Source organism: Papio anubis, chromosome 8 (genome assembly GCF_008728515.1).
Source record: "Papio anubis isolate 15944 chromosome 8, Panubis1.0, whole genome shotgun sequence".
Lineage (NCBI taxonomy): Eukaryota > Metazoa > Chordata > Mammalia > Primates > Cercopithecidae > Papio > Papio anubis.
The window spans coordinates 49,399,379-49,415,032 of NC_044983.1; the positions used below are offsets into that span (position 1 = coordinate 49,399,379).

At 40.0% G+C, this 15,654-nt stretch overlaps 1 protein-coding gene across 4 annotated transcripts in view; it reads right to left on the reverse strand.

The window, feature by feature from the left end:
- Window positions 1–2,414: 2,414 nt before the first annotated feature.
- ATP6V1H (ATPase H+ transporting V1 subunit H) overlaps window positions 2,415–15,654 on the reverse strand; it is a 119,897-nt gene continuing 106,657 nt past the window's right edge. For all 4 annotated transcript variants that reach the window (XR_002523801.2, XR_650626.2, XM_003902753.3 and 1 more), the window contains one exon: window positions 2,415–2,769. Coding sequence is in view for 2 of the 4 variants with exons in the window: in XM_003902753.3 (XP_003902802.1) it covers window positions 2,709–2,769 (61 nt within the window). In the remaining 2 variants the exon portion in view is untranslated. The remainder of the gene's footprint in view (window positions 2,770–15,654) is intronic.

Sequence of the window (15,654 nt, forward strand, 5' to 3'; positions counted from 1 at the left end):
TCCCTTTAATGAGAATGTCTATACGCTTCTCAAAATCTAAAAATCAGAAGTTTTCTTGTTAAAAATTACTATGTATGCCTGCTCAGATTGGATATTTTAGCAATTGGTTTATTTAGTTTGGTTTCTGGAAAACTTTGTATAACCTACTATGCCATCAACAAAAAATCCAATAAAGCAATACCTCAGCTCTACATTTTTTTTTTCCCAATATTTTTTTAGTGACATTATTCCTGACAAATTGAGAACAGAGGGTCAATGAGACACAACAGGATTTTAAGACAGAAAGGGGAGAGATTGCCTCCTATTGGAGAAGGCATTCAACACTTAAATTAGGGTTTTATCTATCTGAGATGAGCAACATTCAGCAACTTAGAAACCTCCCTCATACACCAGGTTGCAAAAAAGAGACATGTAGGTAACAGATTCAAACCCAGTTGAAGAGCATGGATTTTTAACTCAACTGACAAAAAAAAAGGGGGGGGGGTGGAGGGACGGGTGGGAGACTGACCACAAAAAGAAATGTACTCCACCAGCATCTGGATGGTCACACCCAGGTCCCAAGACTGCCAGTCTCAAGGTTTGTTGTTTAGTCCCTGCGAAAGCCTCACATGGTCACCACAAAGTGTCACCCACAGTTCCATGATCCATAGCAGTTTTACTCCACTAACCATGGCTGGCCTAAAATGGCCGGTCTTTGTCTAGATTAGGTGAGGACTTATGAAACCAAGGAAAATGTCAAAATAAGTACAGAGAAAATGAAATTCAACAATCCTATACTGATTACATTGTGTAAATGGTGTTTATACCTAGGTGTAATAACACATTTTGTAATAACTGGGCTCTTTGTTTAGGCTGTTTTAAAGATGCTTAAAAACGCTTAAGAGTATTTTTACTACCTGTATCCCTAGGTAGAGTTACCTGTATTTGACTCGTGAGCAATTTCTAAGATTTGGTTTGTCATATTTATAAGTCTGCTCCATTAGGTGTTTGCAGTTTAATTGAACATGTAGGTGGTATTATAGTTTAAGGAGGGTTTAAGCATTGAATGTTAATCAAAAACATTGATAAGCAAAGGAAAAATGAAAGTGACTGCTTTCATAATTACTATATGCTCTATAAGTTGAGTGTAAAGGTTTAAGGCAGAAAAAAGGTACCTCGAAGGAATTAATTTTAATATATAAGATAATAATTAAAGCATGATTACATGGGAGTATTGCTTCCCATGGACAAAAGCACTTCTTAGGAACAAAAGCACTAATACTTTTTACAAGAGTGATTGTCACTGATTTCTACTTTACAACTATAGGGCTGTGCAAAATGAAACTAAAATCAGAAACTATGACACCAAACAATCAATGCATTCTTATGAAATTCAGAAGATGGCCGTGTCTCTGGTTACTAGGACTTCTAGAAATTGAGTGCCTTAAAATCCTAAAGATTTTACAGACCATTAATATATTAACATGAAAACTGATCTTCTGCTAATGCAGTATCTGTAATTACTATGAGAAAAGCTCTATTTAATGATTTTCCACGTTTCGAAAAGTGAACTACATATAAGCAATGTTTAAACTTTTAGTAAAAGAAAAAATTAGTTTGATCAGACTACCTCTTTTCTGGCAAACATGAACCCCTTTAAGGAAAATCGAGTCACATGAATCCACTGACTAATTTATCCATAATTTTAACTAATTTCTCCCACAGGATTTCTATGTTGAAAATGAAACAATCTTTGATTCTTAAACAGGAGATGGATTCTATGAGTGGCTTTCTATAGGAGAAAAAACTTACTAGAATAAATGTTTTATTAGCTTTAGCACATCTACTCAATATTCATAGAACTGCTAGGAATAAAAAGTGAAAATAACATGAAAATGAATGAAAAATGAGACTCAGAGAGATCAGCTGATGGGGTTAAAAAAACAAAAGCCTCAGAGGAGGCCTGCATGCCACATATGTACTGCTAAAGGGATATGGTTCTAGAAACAAAAGGGGAGAGAACAAAATATCTATTGGCAATGCTTAAACCAAAATGTAGTAAGACAAAACAAACTTCAGGCACTAAAAACCAAGGATAAAAGTATTGAAAATAAATCTAACACTAAAACTTTTCACTGAACTCCAAAAGGAAGTCTTTTGAACCACAGTATCATGTTAAAAACTAAGATTTTAAAGCTATGCTACCACTAAGGAATAGTTGCAGACTGTGTGTGTGTGTGTGTGTGTGTAGATACATAGATGATATATAGATGAACAGAGAGCTGGATAGAGACATAGATCGATAGAGATTGATAGGTCGATAGATTTTAAAAATTTATTTGCCATTCACTACTTTGCAACAATTCTCCCAATTTGGTTTGAAAAGAGACAACAGGTGACTTTTGTTTAAAGTCCAAGTAAAGAGAGAGGCTGTGTTTGGAGTGAGAATCCTTTAATAACTATATTTATTTCCAGAGAACAATAAATACAGAAATTGCAAGCAGTATATGTAACAGTAATATCTTCTTTAAATATAGAATCACCTACTTTTATACAACTTAACAGGCAAACATGTTTTGTTGTTGTTGTTGTTTGGAAATTAGCATTGGGAAAAGCTACATAACAGAGGAAATTCCAAGTAAAATCAAACAGTGTTCACTCTTAACTCTAAACACAGTGCTCCCACTACTGGTTCTGCATCGAGGCGGAGGGGAAGGCCAGAGGCAGGCTCAGCTTCGGGCGGCAGCGGTCTGGGGCTGCTCGGATTGGAGCTGCTTGCCAAGGTATTCCCTAAAAAATAAGAATGAAATGAGGGGAATGAGAATTTCAATGGCAAAGAATCACTTCCAAAATTGAAACACACTATGCACTGTCATACATACTTACTTTAACATCCAAAAATAATAAAGTCCTACAAAATTAAACTTTTCCAAATTTCAAAAGTACTTGTACTGTATGACTTCTACTTCATGTATCATACACAAGTTATGACAACGACAAACTAGTCATTCTTGTATTTTTATGAATAACTTGTAAAGTTATTACAATTACACAAACAGGTGATTACAAGGAAGTGTAGTTACTTCCTGGGGAAAGACTACTTTCCTGTTCAGATAAAGGGGTCTTGTTTACTGCTACTGCCACTGCTGCAATCTAAGAAGTTCAAAATCGCCTCAATTGCGATTCTGAATGACCTCATAAATGAAAAACAAATGTCCTGCTGTTAGAGAATATGTGTATCTTCACCCTGGGATGACACAAGAGTACATGAAAATAAATCACCAAAAGTAGCATTGGGAGTCCCCACACTAACAAGAGCTACTGGTCTGGGGCACTCACTCTGCCCCAGCACAGTCTAAAGCCCGCACAGAGACGGTCAGGCCAGAGCCACAGAACAATTCCAGGAGCTGAGCAGCAGCACTCACTCCACAGGTAGAGCAACTGGGGCTCAGAGCAGTGGTCCCCAATCCTTTTAGAGCACTCACCTTCAGAAAATAAGCATGCGCCCACAGTATGTGCACGCTTGGCTCTAAAGTACACACAGACACCACTGTGAATTCCACGACAGAAAACAATCTTGTCCCTATTTTCCTTTGAGGCACTTGCCCAAACTTTTGTTTTAGAACCAATTAGGAAGAAAAAGAGGCTTTTCAAGAAAAAACTATTTAAAAGTTTTCCTCTTACAAAAAAGCATGAGTTTGGAATAGAGACGTGGGTTTACATTCCAGTTCCATAACCTCCCAGGTATTCCCATGCGGGCTCTAGGAGGCGCTGGGTGTGGAGGCCCTGGCTGGGCTGCAAGCAGCAGGTGCACTGTCGATGACATCCTCTCTTGCCTATCGTCTATCAACTGTGTGAGCGTTGCCAAGAAACCACCTTTGGGGGCCACCGATGTCCACAGGTAAATGTGACTCCGCCTCTCTCCACAGTGGTCCAGAAGAAGGCAAGCATTTCGCCTGCGCTGCTCTCCCCCTGCTACTGCAGCCTAGGCCAAAGCTGCAAAGATTTTAAGACAGAAAAGACAGAAACACTGGGAATGCGGATGAGAAGGAAATGTCACGCAGTGGCGGAGCAGCAGGGAGGAGGAACTGGTGGCCCAAAGCATGTGAAGTGCTGCGCCCCCGCCCCAACCCAAAGGCTGCTCACTTTCTAATACCGTGAGACTGAATGAAGCGTCCCAGGACATGAAAGTGGGTTATGATCTTTTCCATCCCTCAAGGAAAGTTCTTATAACTTGACTCATTAATTTTGGATGTCATATTAAAGTGTTTAATATTCTTGTGCTACCAGGAACTGCGCTGACAAAATTTAGACAATGGGATCTTATTTCCAACCAGAAGTTAAGTAAATAGTCATGTCTACTTCATGCAAAGGCTGAAAGGGCAGACATCCTATTACCTTGGTTAGACAGGAAAAACAAGAGTTTACAGCCACTATCTATGCTGCTACTCTGAGAATGCCTGCAACCTGGGAGCATTTGTGGTCACACAGATTTGTTTTCTTGGTGGTGGAGGTAATAATATTTATGGCAGATTTCCAGATCTCATATTTTTCCTGCATATATGTGAGAAATCAAGCCTGAAGTTAGATATGCTTCATTTTAGAGAGGTCTTCAAATATTTCAATTTTAGACTATTTAGTGTGGAGCCTTATAAAACATTTTAAAAGTGTACTCAACGACACTGTGCCACTCTTCAATGACAGTAAGACATGGTTCTCTCCCTAAAGGACTGATGTCAAGGACCAAGTTCTAAATGTAAGTTTTCAGAAATGACTAGTAAGAATGCACGACAAAGCCTCCAGGAGCTCAGGCAGGGAACTGGTAAGTTACCACAAAGGGTCTTATGCATCTGGTCACAGACAGGTTCCCAGCCTGCTCCATCCCTTCCAGAGGCATGAGGGTAGTTCATTCCTCATATCACACTTCACTAATACTTAGGAGACAACAAGTGGTGAAGATAATTATTTCTTCACAAAAGAAACACTCTTGTAGGGCCAAAGTAGGACGGTAAAACCCGGCACAGGTGGGCTGTTCCAGCAGAGAACAAAAAGACACACATGCAGCCATGGCTTCCACCGCACCATCTTCCACTCGTTTTTTGTCTTCCTGGTCAAAGATATACATTACAGGTAACATCCTCTCCTACACAATTTTTTTTTTTTTGAGACAGGGTTTTGCTCCATTGCCCAGGCTGGAGTGCAGTGGTGAGATCACAGTTCACTGCAGCCTTGACCTCCTGGGTTCAAGCCATCCTCCCACCCTAGCCTCTTGAGTAGCTGGGACTACAGGTGCTCACCACCATGCCTGGCTAATTTTTTTACTTCTTGTAGAGACAGGGTTTCGGCATGTTGCCCAGGCTGGACGCTAACTCCTGGGTTTATGCCTGCCTCAGCCTCTAAGAGTGCTGGAGTTACGGGTGTGAGCCATCACACCCAGCCAGGCTTTCACTCTCGTTTTTTCGTACATACAAGGTAGCCCAGAGGCATCCACTTCTTCCTGACCTAAGTATGTGACACATAGAAAAATCAGCACCTCCTTTCTTCTGCCTAATTCAGGGTTTATGTAATTTGGATTTGGGGGAAGAGCAAGGACTCATATAGATGAAAAAGGGTCCAACTAAGAACTTGCACATCAGCGGCCCCAGGTGGAACTTTGTGAGCCTGGCTTGAGTGTTTTAGGTCAAAATGCCAAAAGCCCAGCAAGAGAAGAGCCCAGACAGGACTCATGGAAAGAATCATCCAATTTCCTCCTCAAGCTTTCCTGAAATTGCTGTTTGTTATGGCATGTGGGGTGTCAGATGGCTTGCTAACATACCAGCAGGAACTGAACCGTGGCTCTACTGAAAAGGGTATTAAAAACACCTAACCTATACGAACTTTGGGGAAAATCCACTCCTTTGAACTTGGCTTTTATTTATTTTATTTTATTTTATTTTATTTTATTTTATTTTTTGAGACTGAGTCTCACTTTATTGCCCAGGCTGGAGTGCAAAAGGAAAAGCTAGTATAGATTTTACCTCAGGGGATAATAATGTATCTAGAACAAAGGATGCAAGGAGATCTTTTGTCAATTAATCTTGGTATTGAGTCAGCCTTTCTCTCTACACATGAAGATCAATACAATAAAATTTCACCTTATAATTCAGTCAAAAGGTGCCTGACTTGTACAAGCAATCCATAGGAATGTGACATTAAATCTTTGCTGCTGCTACCTAAGATGCAAAATTTGTGAGGTGCAATATTTTTCTTCTCTTTAACTTCATCCACACCTGAAATCTCCTGAGATCTCAACATCTCTGCAACTGAAAAAAGGGCAGTCTGAAAACCTACTCCCCTTTTTAAAAGCCCAAGTACATAAACAGCTCACAAAAGAGATCATACTGCTGCAATAGAGTTTACATCTGATGAAGAAACCCTGAAAAACTGACTTCCACTTCCCACAAGGCACCACTGAGGCGGCGGAGAATTGACGGGGGCATTCTGAAGGTGACTAACTATCTAGGTTCTATTCTGTTAAGAGCTAGGGCACCAGGAAGCACTTACTTAGCTATAGTAACTCTTCAAACAACAGGAAGACCATTACCCATTCTAATCAAATGCCTCACCGTCACAGTATATTTAGTTGCTTAAAGACTCAAACATTACAGATGTTTCTTTCTTTAAAACTGTAACTGAAGACACTATAATAGTATTTCAACATACTAACTTTACCTACATAACTTGAAACACATGGTAACTACAGCTGCGTAATTTAGTGACAGGAAAAAAGTGATTTTCTACTGACAAATATATTAATCAATGAAAACTACTAAGTCTCTTTTATTTTCCTTTATTGGCCTTGCCTGCCCACAAAGTCAAGTAGAAAACCCATTGTTAGCAGCATTTTTGTACTGTTTTCTCTGGTCTTCCTTTGGTATGCAAATTTTTCATAACTAAAACCATAATGTTCTTGGAATTCTACAGCCTACTTCTTTCAGTAGGTTTGTCATAATGATCATTAAAACTACATCTGAGTCATAATTACATGTTTCTTACTCTTTACCTATCCTGTTTTGGAAAACAAGTTGGTATAAAATAAATCATTAACAAACTATTCTTTTCTAAATATATAAACACAATTTATCTTAGAAAATATAAACTTTATAGTTGTTTATAATACAGATTTATATTTGGTAAAGGGCAAAAATAAATCATCAATAATTTTATATAGCTCTGCTTTCTTTAATGCTAACTCACTATAGTTTAGTTATAAATTCAGCGATTCCTCTGGCTTTTATCATCATTTTGAACACAAAGCAAACTTTGTTTTATGAACCGGAAAAAAAAAACAAATTTTGTTTTATGAAAAAAACAAATTTTGTTTATAGGAAAACTGCAGTGCCCTCTCTCATCTGTGTCTAATTTACAAAAACATTTAAATTCCAAGAGTAAGTACTATATAGTCCAACTCTTTCTACAGTATTTTGATCTCAGCCTAGGAAAAACAGTATTTAACATCACAACATGTACCATTTTTTAGTGCCTGCTAGTGACTAAGCACTGCACTAGCTGCTTGACATACATTTTCTTATGTACTCTTCACAAGAATACCCATAAAGGTACAGAAGAGCCCCATTTATGGATATGTAACTCGAGTTTAGCAATGATAACTAACATGTTGTAACGTTAGGACAACTAGATTAGTGGGGAGTGTATTGGTACCAAGTCTGATTTCAAAATTCACAGTTTTAACAACTAATAGTACAACCTCATGGTACATTATTCTTCCTCTCACTGGCTGGAGATACATTATTGTACAGCTGTGAGAATAAAAAAGATAAAGAACATCACAGTGCAAATCCTCAATTTATTTTCTCAAACATATTTTCATGATCACTAGACACTTCCCTTTCTAACAGCATCTAAATTCAAAGACTAATAGGTTAGCAGTCTCCCTAAAGAGGTGATCCATGAAATTAAAAAGGAAAAAAAAAAGAGATCAGTGATTCTAAAAGTCTATTCTAGAGTCTATTTATAGGAGTTGTAGTTCTAAGAAACAAAAATGTACATTTTAAAAGAAATTGCATTAAAGAGTGTATTCTAAAAGCAATTTATGTAAAATTTGCAATAACAAAGTTATTTTTCCTACAGGAATTCCACTAATCAAATCTTTTTATTTTTCTTTTTAATAAGCTGTAAAATCTAAATGCCACTAAACAAAGCCTGTGTTTCTTTATGTCTGGCTATGCTCCAGAGTTGTCCTCTTCCCCTGCTGCCACCAGCTCTGTCACAGATAGGCAGTATCTTCCGTGTTTCATTGCTTTTCCAATGTGTGGTTATGATGGGCAGGCAACGCACTGAGTCACTCAAAGAAATGGAGTTGGCAGCAAACACTCCTTTACCTTTTAAATGCTGGTTCCTGACCATCAAGTACTTATAACCAAAAGCAACCTGCACAACACAGGGCACACCCCTAGCCAACTGCACTGCATACAAATCCAGTTATACAATGTGCAGTGTGGGAGAAATGCCTGTGCAGTTACGAGAGCTTCTAATAAGAATATTTATTTTCTATTTATTACGAAGATAGCATGTAAGCGAACTCCACATTTAAGACTTATTGCAGATTTCTTTTTCTTGAATTATATTTAGGAAGACTGAGAGCATATGAGAGTGGAGATGGTGTCCCATTTATCATCTTCCAGTTTTCAGATCAGTCCCTGGTATAAACTAAGAGATCGATGACTGTTGATAGTTGAAGAGTCCTCCAGGAGAGTTAGACCCGGAAAAGGATGCATCTTTCTCCTAAAGGAAAATGTGCTGCAACACTGTAGAGCCAGTCTTCAGCAGTTAAACCTACCAACTACTCCACAATCTAACTGCAGAATTGCTCAAACAAAATTTAAAAGTTATTTTTAATTAGAATCTGCATATAACATAAGAAAGCTCAACTAAATCCACAGTAAAGAAATATTTTAGAAAATTAGTTCAATGTTTTAATGATATGTAGTCGAAAATGAATTAAATCAGCTTTATAATTATACTTGAAGGATCTCCTAGCCTACAAAATTATTCTTTAGAGAATCCATTTTCCCACAAGATATGCAAAAACTAAAATAAACCAAAACACGTGGGCCAGATGTTTCTTCAATATGAATTAAATCACCTGAAATGAGTCTCAGAGCTATTTAAAGAATAAAGCAGATTATACAACTTTGGCACACTACATAGAAGGTGACAGAGGTTTTTGATTTGTGTGTGTGATTTTGTTTGGTAACTAAAAACGTCAAGGATAAACCTGGGAAGTCGCTGGCCGCCTCCCTTGGATTTCTCCTCCACATCCAACTGGTATCCAGGTCTCACAGATCCTCTCTCCTCCATACACTGAATCTCTCCCACCCTCCTCACCCCTGATCCCGCCTCTCACCATGGCTGGATTGGATCTGCAGCCTCTATACTGGTCTTTGCCCTCTAGCCTTTTACAATCGAAAATCCAGTACCCTCCCCACAACCACTATCTCTAAAGTGGCCTTGCTAAAATGACACAGTTATTTTACCTCTCGCTGGTTTTCTACAGCCTTCAGGAAAGAACTCAGAACATTAAAGCAGAGATGGTTTATCGTGATGTGGCCACTTTGCATGTCTCCTACTTTATTTTGGCTTCATAACAGACTCCAGCTGTCTGGTAACTCCCCAGCTGGGTGAGGCTCTCCCTACCTGGATGAGTTTGCATGCACAGCTCTCTCCCCCGCTTCTTCCTTCTGTTCACAGTCCCCATCTCCTCTCTGCCCAGAACCCTCCTGGGCCTAAGCCTGCTCTCCATGTGGTCACGCGGCTGTGCGTCCTTCCCATGGGGTCACAACACAGCATGCGCTTGCTGCCTCACCGTGGGATGAACCATCGATCTCTCTAGCTTTCCCCAAAATGGTAAACAGAAAATTTAGACATGTTGAAATTTGTAACTCCAATATAAACTTTATAAGGAGGTGATGAATGGACCTACTATCACCAACCCTCTCTGTCAAAAACCAGTTTTTAAATTAAATTAAATCTCATTTAAATGTGATCTACAATTTATTATTTTCTAAGTAAGCTAATAAAAGTAGTATAACTACTTCAGTTGCTTTAATTTCTTAAACATTTCAAACATTAAAACAAAAATTCTTGGCAATGCCTATGCCATCAGAATTACCAAATATTAACTTTCAAAAACCTACAAACAACAGATTACAAGACTTTTCTCAAACTCAGAAAGGAAGAGGGACGTTAAAAGGTCCAGAAACCCAAGTACAACCACAGCATTCTAAATTATCTGCCAGTGGAAGTAGGTCATATGGCCCCCCAAAACCTAAGAATTAAAATCAAAGCAATTACTTATAATTTAGTACAGACGAGCACAGATTTATAACTCCTGGGGAAGAGATCGCTAATGTTCCCCAATATCCTTTTTCTCTCCTTCCTCAGTAACATAACCCTTTCATCTTAGTAGGCCACATAGCCTATCAGAGGAAAGATTTCATTTCCCAGTTCCTTTGCAGCTACGCATGGCCAGAAGACTGAGTAATGGCCAATACAGTATAAGGTGGAAGTGTTGAAGGACAACTTCCAGGAGCCTCCCCACAGCCTGGAAGATCCCCCCGCTCCCTGGCTTCCTGCCACCCCGACAGCCAAGAGGACCAGGCCACGCCCAAGGGATGGCAGTGCACTGAGCTGAAGGAGGCTGGATCTCTGCGCATTGTCTAGTTCTGGTCTGCCCAGCCCATCCCTGGATGTAAGATAACAACAAATCTCTCTCTTATTTAAGTCATGGTATTTGGGGTTTCTGTTACATCATTAGATGAACCTATCCTTCCGATTACTGTTCTCTTGAACAAAAATAACTATCCTTGAGACATAACCTTGGCTGGAAAAACAACAACAACAACAACAGCACCTATACTAGATATACACTGGCTTTAGTGCAAGTATATGTGACTAGATCAGTCAACCTGGGATTTAAAATATATTTAGGTAACAGCTTACCTACAAACTTAAATAAATCTAGACATATGACAATAGAACCAATATTTTTTCCCCCAAATATTGGAATTCTGAAACTTTCTGCTATGGTTTGAGTATCTGTCCCCTTCAAAACACATGTTGAAATTTAATCCCCAATGTGGCAGTATTGAGAGGAGGGGCCTTAAAGAGGTGACTGGGTCATGAGAGTTCTGCTCTCATGAATGGATTAATCCATTCATGAATTAATAGATGAACGACTTTTCATGAGAGTGGGACTGTGGCTTTATAAGAAGAGGCTTGGCACAGTGGTTCACGCTTGTAATCCCAGCACTATGGGAGGCCGAGGCGGGCGAATCACGAGGTCAGGAGATCGAGACCATCCTGGCTAACATGGTGAAACCCCGTCTCTATTAAAAATACAAAAAAAAAAAAAAAAAGAGGAAGAGAGACCTAGGCTAGCATGAGCGGGCGCTTAAGCCCCTGGCCATGTGATGCCTGTGCCACCTCGGGACTCTGCAGAGTCCTCACCAATAAGAAGGCCCTCAACAGACGCAGCCCCTCAACCTTGACCTCTCAAACTCCATAACTGTAAGAAATAAATTCCATTTCTTCAGATATTATCCAGTTTCAGGTATTCTATTACAAGCATCAGAAACTGGAGAAAGACACTTTGCTCAGTGGTTTGCCTGAGCATGCAGCAGTCTTGACACCATTTCCACCTGACAGCTCATCTGTCATCTAGGTTGCCCCGTCTAATTCCCTTACACAGCGATGGGCAGAAAGGCAGGCTGTGATATCGGGCCAGAACCAACAAAATCAAGTGTAACAACATATGACAGAGAAAATCTTGAGTACCCAAAAGGACGGTCAACAAGGTTAAAATACATTAGGACCATATAATACTATCTTCTACCCCAACTGGGAGACCAGCACAATTTAAACAAAGAGAAGGAAGAAAGGAGAGGGAGACAGACAAAAACAGCTGGGAGAAAAATGCCAGAGTATGATGACCTGCTTGTATGTTCTCCTTTATGAAGAGCTCTAAATTTCAAACTGCATGTTAATGATGTTCCTAAAAGCATAGTATATGAACAATTTGGTCTGAAGGGCACTGACCATTGACAAGAAATCATTTAGTGGGAAAAAATTAGGCAAAATTTTTAATCAGGAAAATGTAAAATAAATCAAAATTCTGTTTTAAACATTTTAGATCACAATTTATACTCAAAACTATCCAAAGATTATTCCATTAAAAAACGTTAATACAAGCCACTCTAATAGTCCCCTATTCTTTGAAAAACTTGTTACTCTTTCCAGTGCTATGCTGCAAATAAAAACACTTTCAACAACAGTAAATAATCTGTTGTACAGACACCCCTATACATTTACTTTTATATTTAATAATCAACATTGATTATATACCCATACTTTATATTTGCTCTCATTTAACATGACATAATGGCAAAATAATTTCTAACAATTTTTTCCAAATTGGAAGCTTTTTTCTCTTAAAGCTTCAGATTAAAAATTTATTTCAGGAAACTAACTGGTCCTTAGCTGCCACAATATAAAAAGACTATTCTTATCTAGTAACGATTTTTTTAAGTATATAATATTTTAAATCTAAGGTACTTCACATTTTTTATTTTGACAGAGATTTCAACAAGGTTTCAACAAGATTAAAGTAAATCATGCCTATCAAATTCTGAATAGATACTATTCTACCCCGCTACCCAGAGGAACTTCAGAACATTATTTGAAGAACAGAGATTCAAACAACAAATATATTCTATCACCGCCAAGTTAGTTCTCTATATTTGAAACCCTAAGGCATAAAAAAGGAAAGGATCTCTAAACAGGAGAACATCTACCCATCTACTGTAGAGACGTGTAAAGATTCAAAAGATAACATCCCTCGTTAGTGCCTCCTTAGTGCCTCAATAATCCGAATTCTCTTCCCTCCCATTATCTGAAATAGGACTGTCTTCCTCCGCTCCCTCCTGCTATCTGTGGCACACAAGATCATGGAGAAAGACTAGGGAATACTCTGACCATATTTAAAGAATGGTTCTGCTTCCTCCCCACTATCTAGCCCCACTTCCACTTGCAAATCACTAGTTTGGACCACAACAAGTTAAATCTTTAGCTATGAGGAAAACATTTATTCAGCATGAATTAGACACCTCACCCCACCCCTGAATTAGCAATTCCTTTCAATAAATATGTATTTGCTAAGTCAGTCGATCTGAGCTAGTCTGGACAGATGTTTTGGTCTCACTAGCAGAAGGAGTATCGGCAGGAAAGTTTTCTACATTTTTAATGGTAGACAGTCCCACCTGGTTACTTTCCCTAAGTAACCATCCCATCCTGGCTCTTCAGGGCCTTGCCTCCATCAATTACCTGGCCCAGGTGGCCAATGGCCTTCTCGCCGCCACACCCATTGCATACTTTTCAGTCCTCCCTTCCTCGTCCTCTCAGCTTATTTTACACTGCTCACCACTACTCTATCCTTCCTGAAATATACTTGTTTTCCTTTCCTTCCCTAACAGCACATGTTCCTGGTTTTCACCTAATTTTCCAGCCAGTTCTCCTTAGAGTTAAGCAGTTAAGGTCTTAACTGCTACCATCCCACCCTCCCTGGGTAAAATCTACTCCTTTTCTGTCAGCCCATTCCATGTTTTGTCAGAGTCCATGGCAGCAGGTGGTTCTTAGCCTTTCTTGGATCACACAGCTCTTTGAGACTCCTGTGGAAAGCATGGGCTCTTCCCCTACTGTGTACAATTTCAGGGAGTTAATCCAAAACCTCCCCAGTGAAGAGCCCCTGTTCTACACACCCTTTTTCAGGTAATCTCATCCCCTTCCACGACTTCCACTCTCACTTGACTGATTACTTTAAATCTCTCAATCTAGCTTATATATCTTACTCCTGAACTCTAAACCTACATTTCCAGCTTTTGAATTTCTCCTCGGCTAGAACGCAGAAACATCAAATTCAATGTGTCTAAAAAATGAACTCCTCAGTGCCACCACAATCCTGTTCCTCCGTCTACATTCCTGTGTGAGTCAATGGAAAACATCCAGCTGCAGGTCGGAAGCCAGACTGCCAGTCTTGATGTGACTCATTCGCCACCAGTTCCATGCAATCATTAAGCCCTGTCACTTCCATATTTTTAATAACTAAAAAAACTGGTCTTTCCTCTGTCTTTGCTGTCACCATTATTACCTAGGGAACAACTGCCTCATCTCTAGAGTGATCTAAGAGTTCCCACCTGGTTTTCTTGCCTCTAAACTTGCCACGCAGCAGGAAGGGTGATGTCAAACATGAGCCTTCTCACAGTAGCCCCCTGTTCAGTCCTCTGATTGCTTCCATTATTCCGGGAAAATGTCCACACTCCTGAACGTGACAAGGAAGGCTCCCCTACCTCGGCAGCCACATCTCTCCCAACTCGCCCCTTCAGCCTCTGTCCTCAGCCTCACAGGGGCCAAGAGCTACTCGGCATGGGTGGCTACTGAACCCCAGGAATGGGGCACATGCAGACTCATCTGTGCTGAGAGTGAAGCACTTGCCAGATTTTTCAGACTCAGTGTGAAAAAAATGGAAAATGTCTCATTAGAAAATTTTACACCGATTACTCGTTGAAATAATGTAGATATAGTGGGTGAAATAAAACATTATTAAAATTGACTTCACTTTTTTTTAACTTTTAAAAATATGGCTACTTGAAATTTTTGCATTTCTCCTGTGTCGCTTGCATTAAATTTCACTGGGCCGTGCTCCTCTAGGCAACAGAACTCCATGCAGATCCCCTGCTTTGTCCCTTCTGGCAATGCCATCCACTCGACAGTATTTGTTAGGTGCTACCCTGAGGTGGGCACCAAATGTGAGCCAAGAGAAGGCCAGCAAAGCACGAAGCCCCGCCCTCCCCCTTGCCATCACATGGGTCAGCCCTGCTTAGGGCCTCAGCACAGGCCGCCTGCCTCCAGGAAGACAGTCCTGACTTCACCAGAACCAAGATAAACGCTTCACTCATCTTTCCCCAATGAACAAATTAATAATTAATACAATTAGTCTTGTGGTTCCAGCTCTGCTCTTGGCTGATGACTGACAGCTGGAGATTTGAGGGCAGAGGCTGAAAACCTTTGGGCCAGAGCAGCTGCCCTCCTCAAACCTCCCCACACCAACATAAGAGACTAGCACCACATGATTTTTTTGGCCAGCCCAGTTTTTTTTCTTTTTTTTTAAGTTATACTTTTTGTCTTTAAAATTAGGACAACCAGACCAGAGAAAAGTTAAGTTGATATTTTGGAAGAGAGGAAGAAGAAAATATGAAACAAGTTCACTGTGCACTGGTTACCTACTTGGCTGAATTTGGAGAAACAGAACACCCACATATAAGAGGCTATATGAAGCCGATTTATTACTTACAGATAGGCAGCAAGGGACAACAGAGGCCTGGGATCCATGGCAAGCCAGTCCCCAAAACGTGCAAGAAAGCAGCCCAGGGCAGATGAAGTCTCATCTGTGCATGCCTCACTTGCAAGGCAGCTGAAGGACCCCAGGAAGTAGCCGACCCTGAGTTTTACACCCTGGGGACCCTGAGTTTTACACCCTGGGGGCCACGTGATGTTTTGGGCTAATGTGCTGAAGCTCACCCTGTTGCAGGGAGGAAGGGAGTATGGAACGGAGCCCAGGCT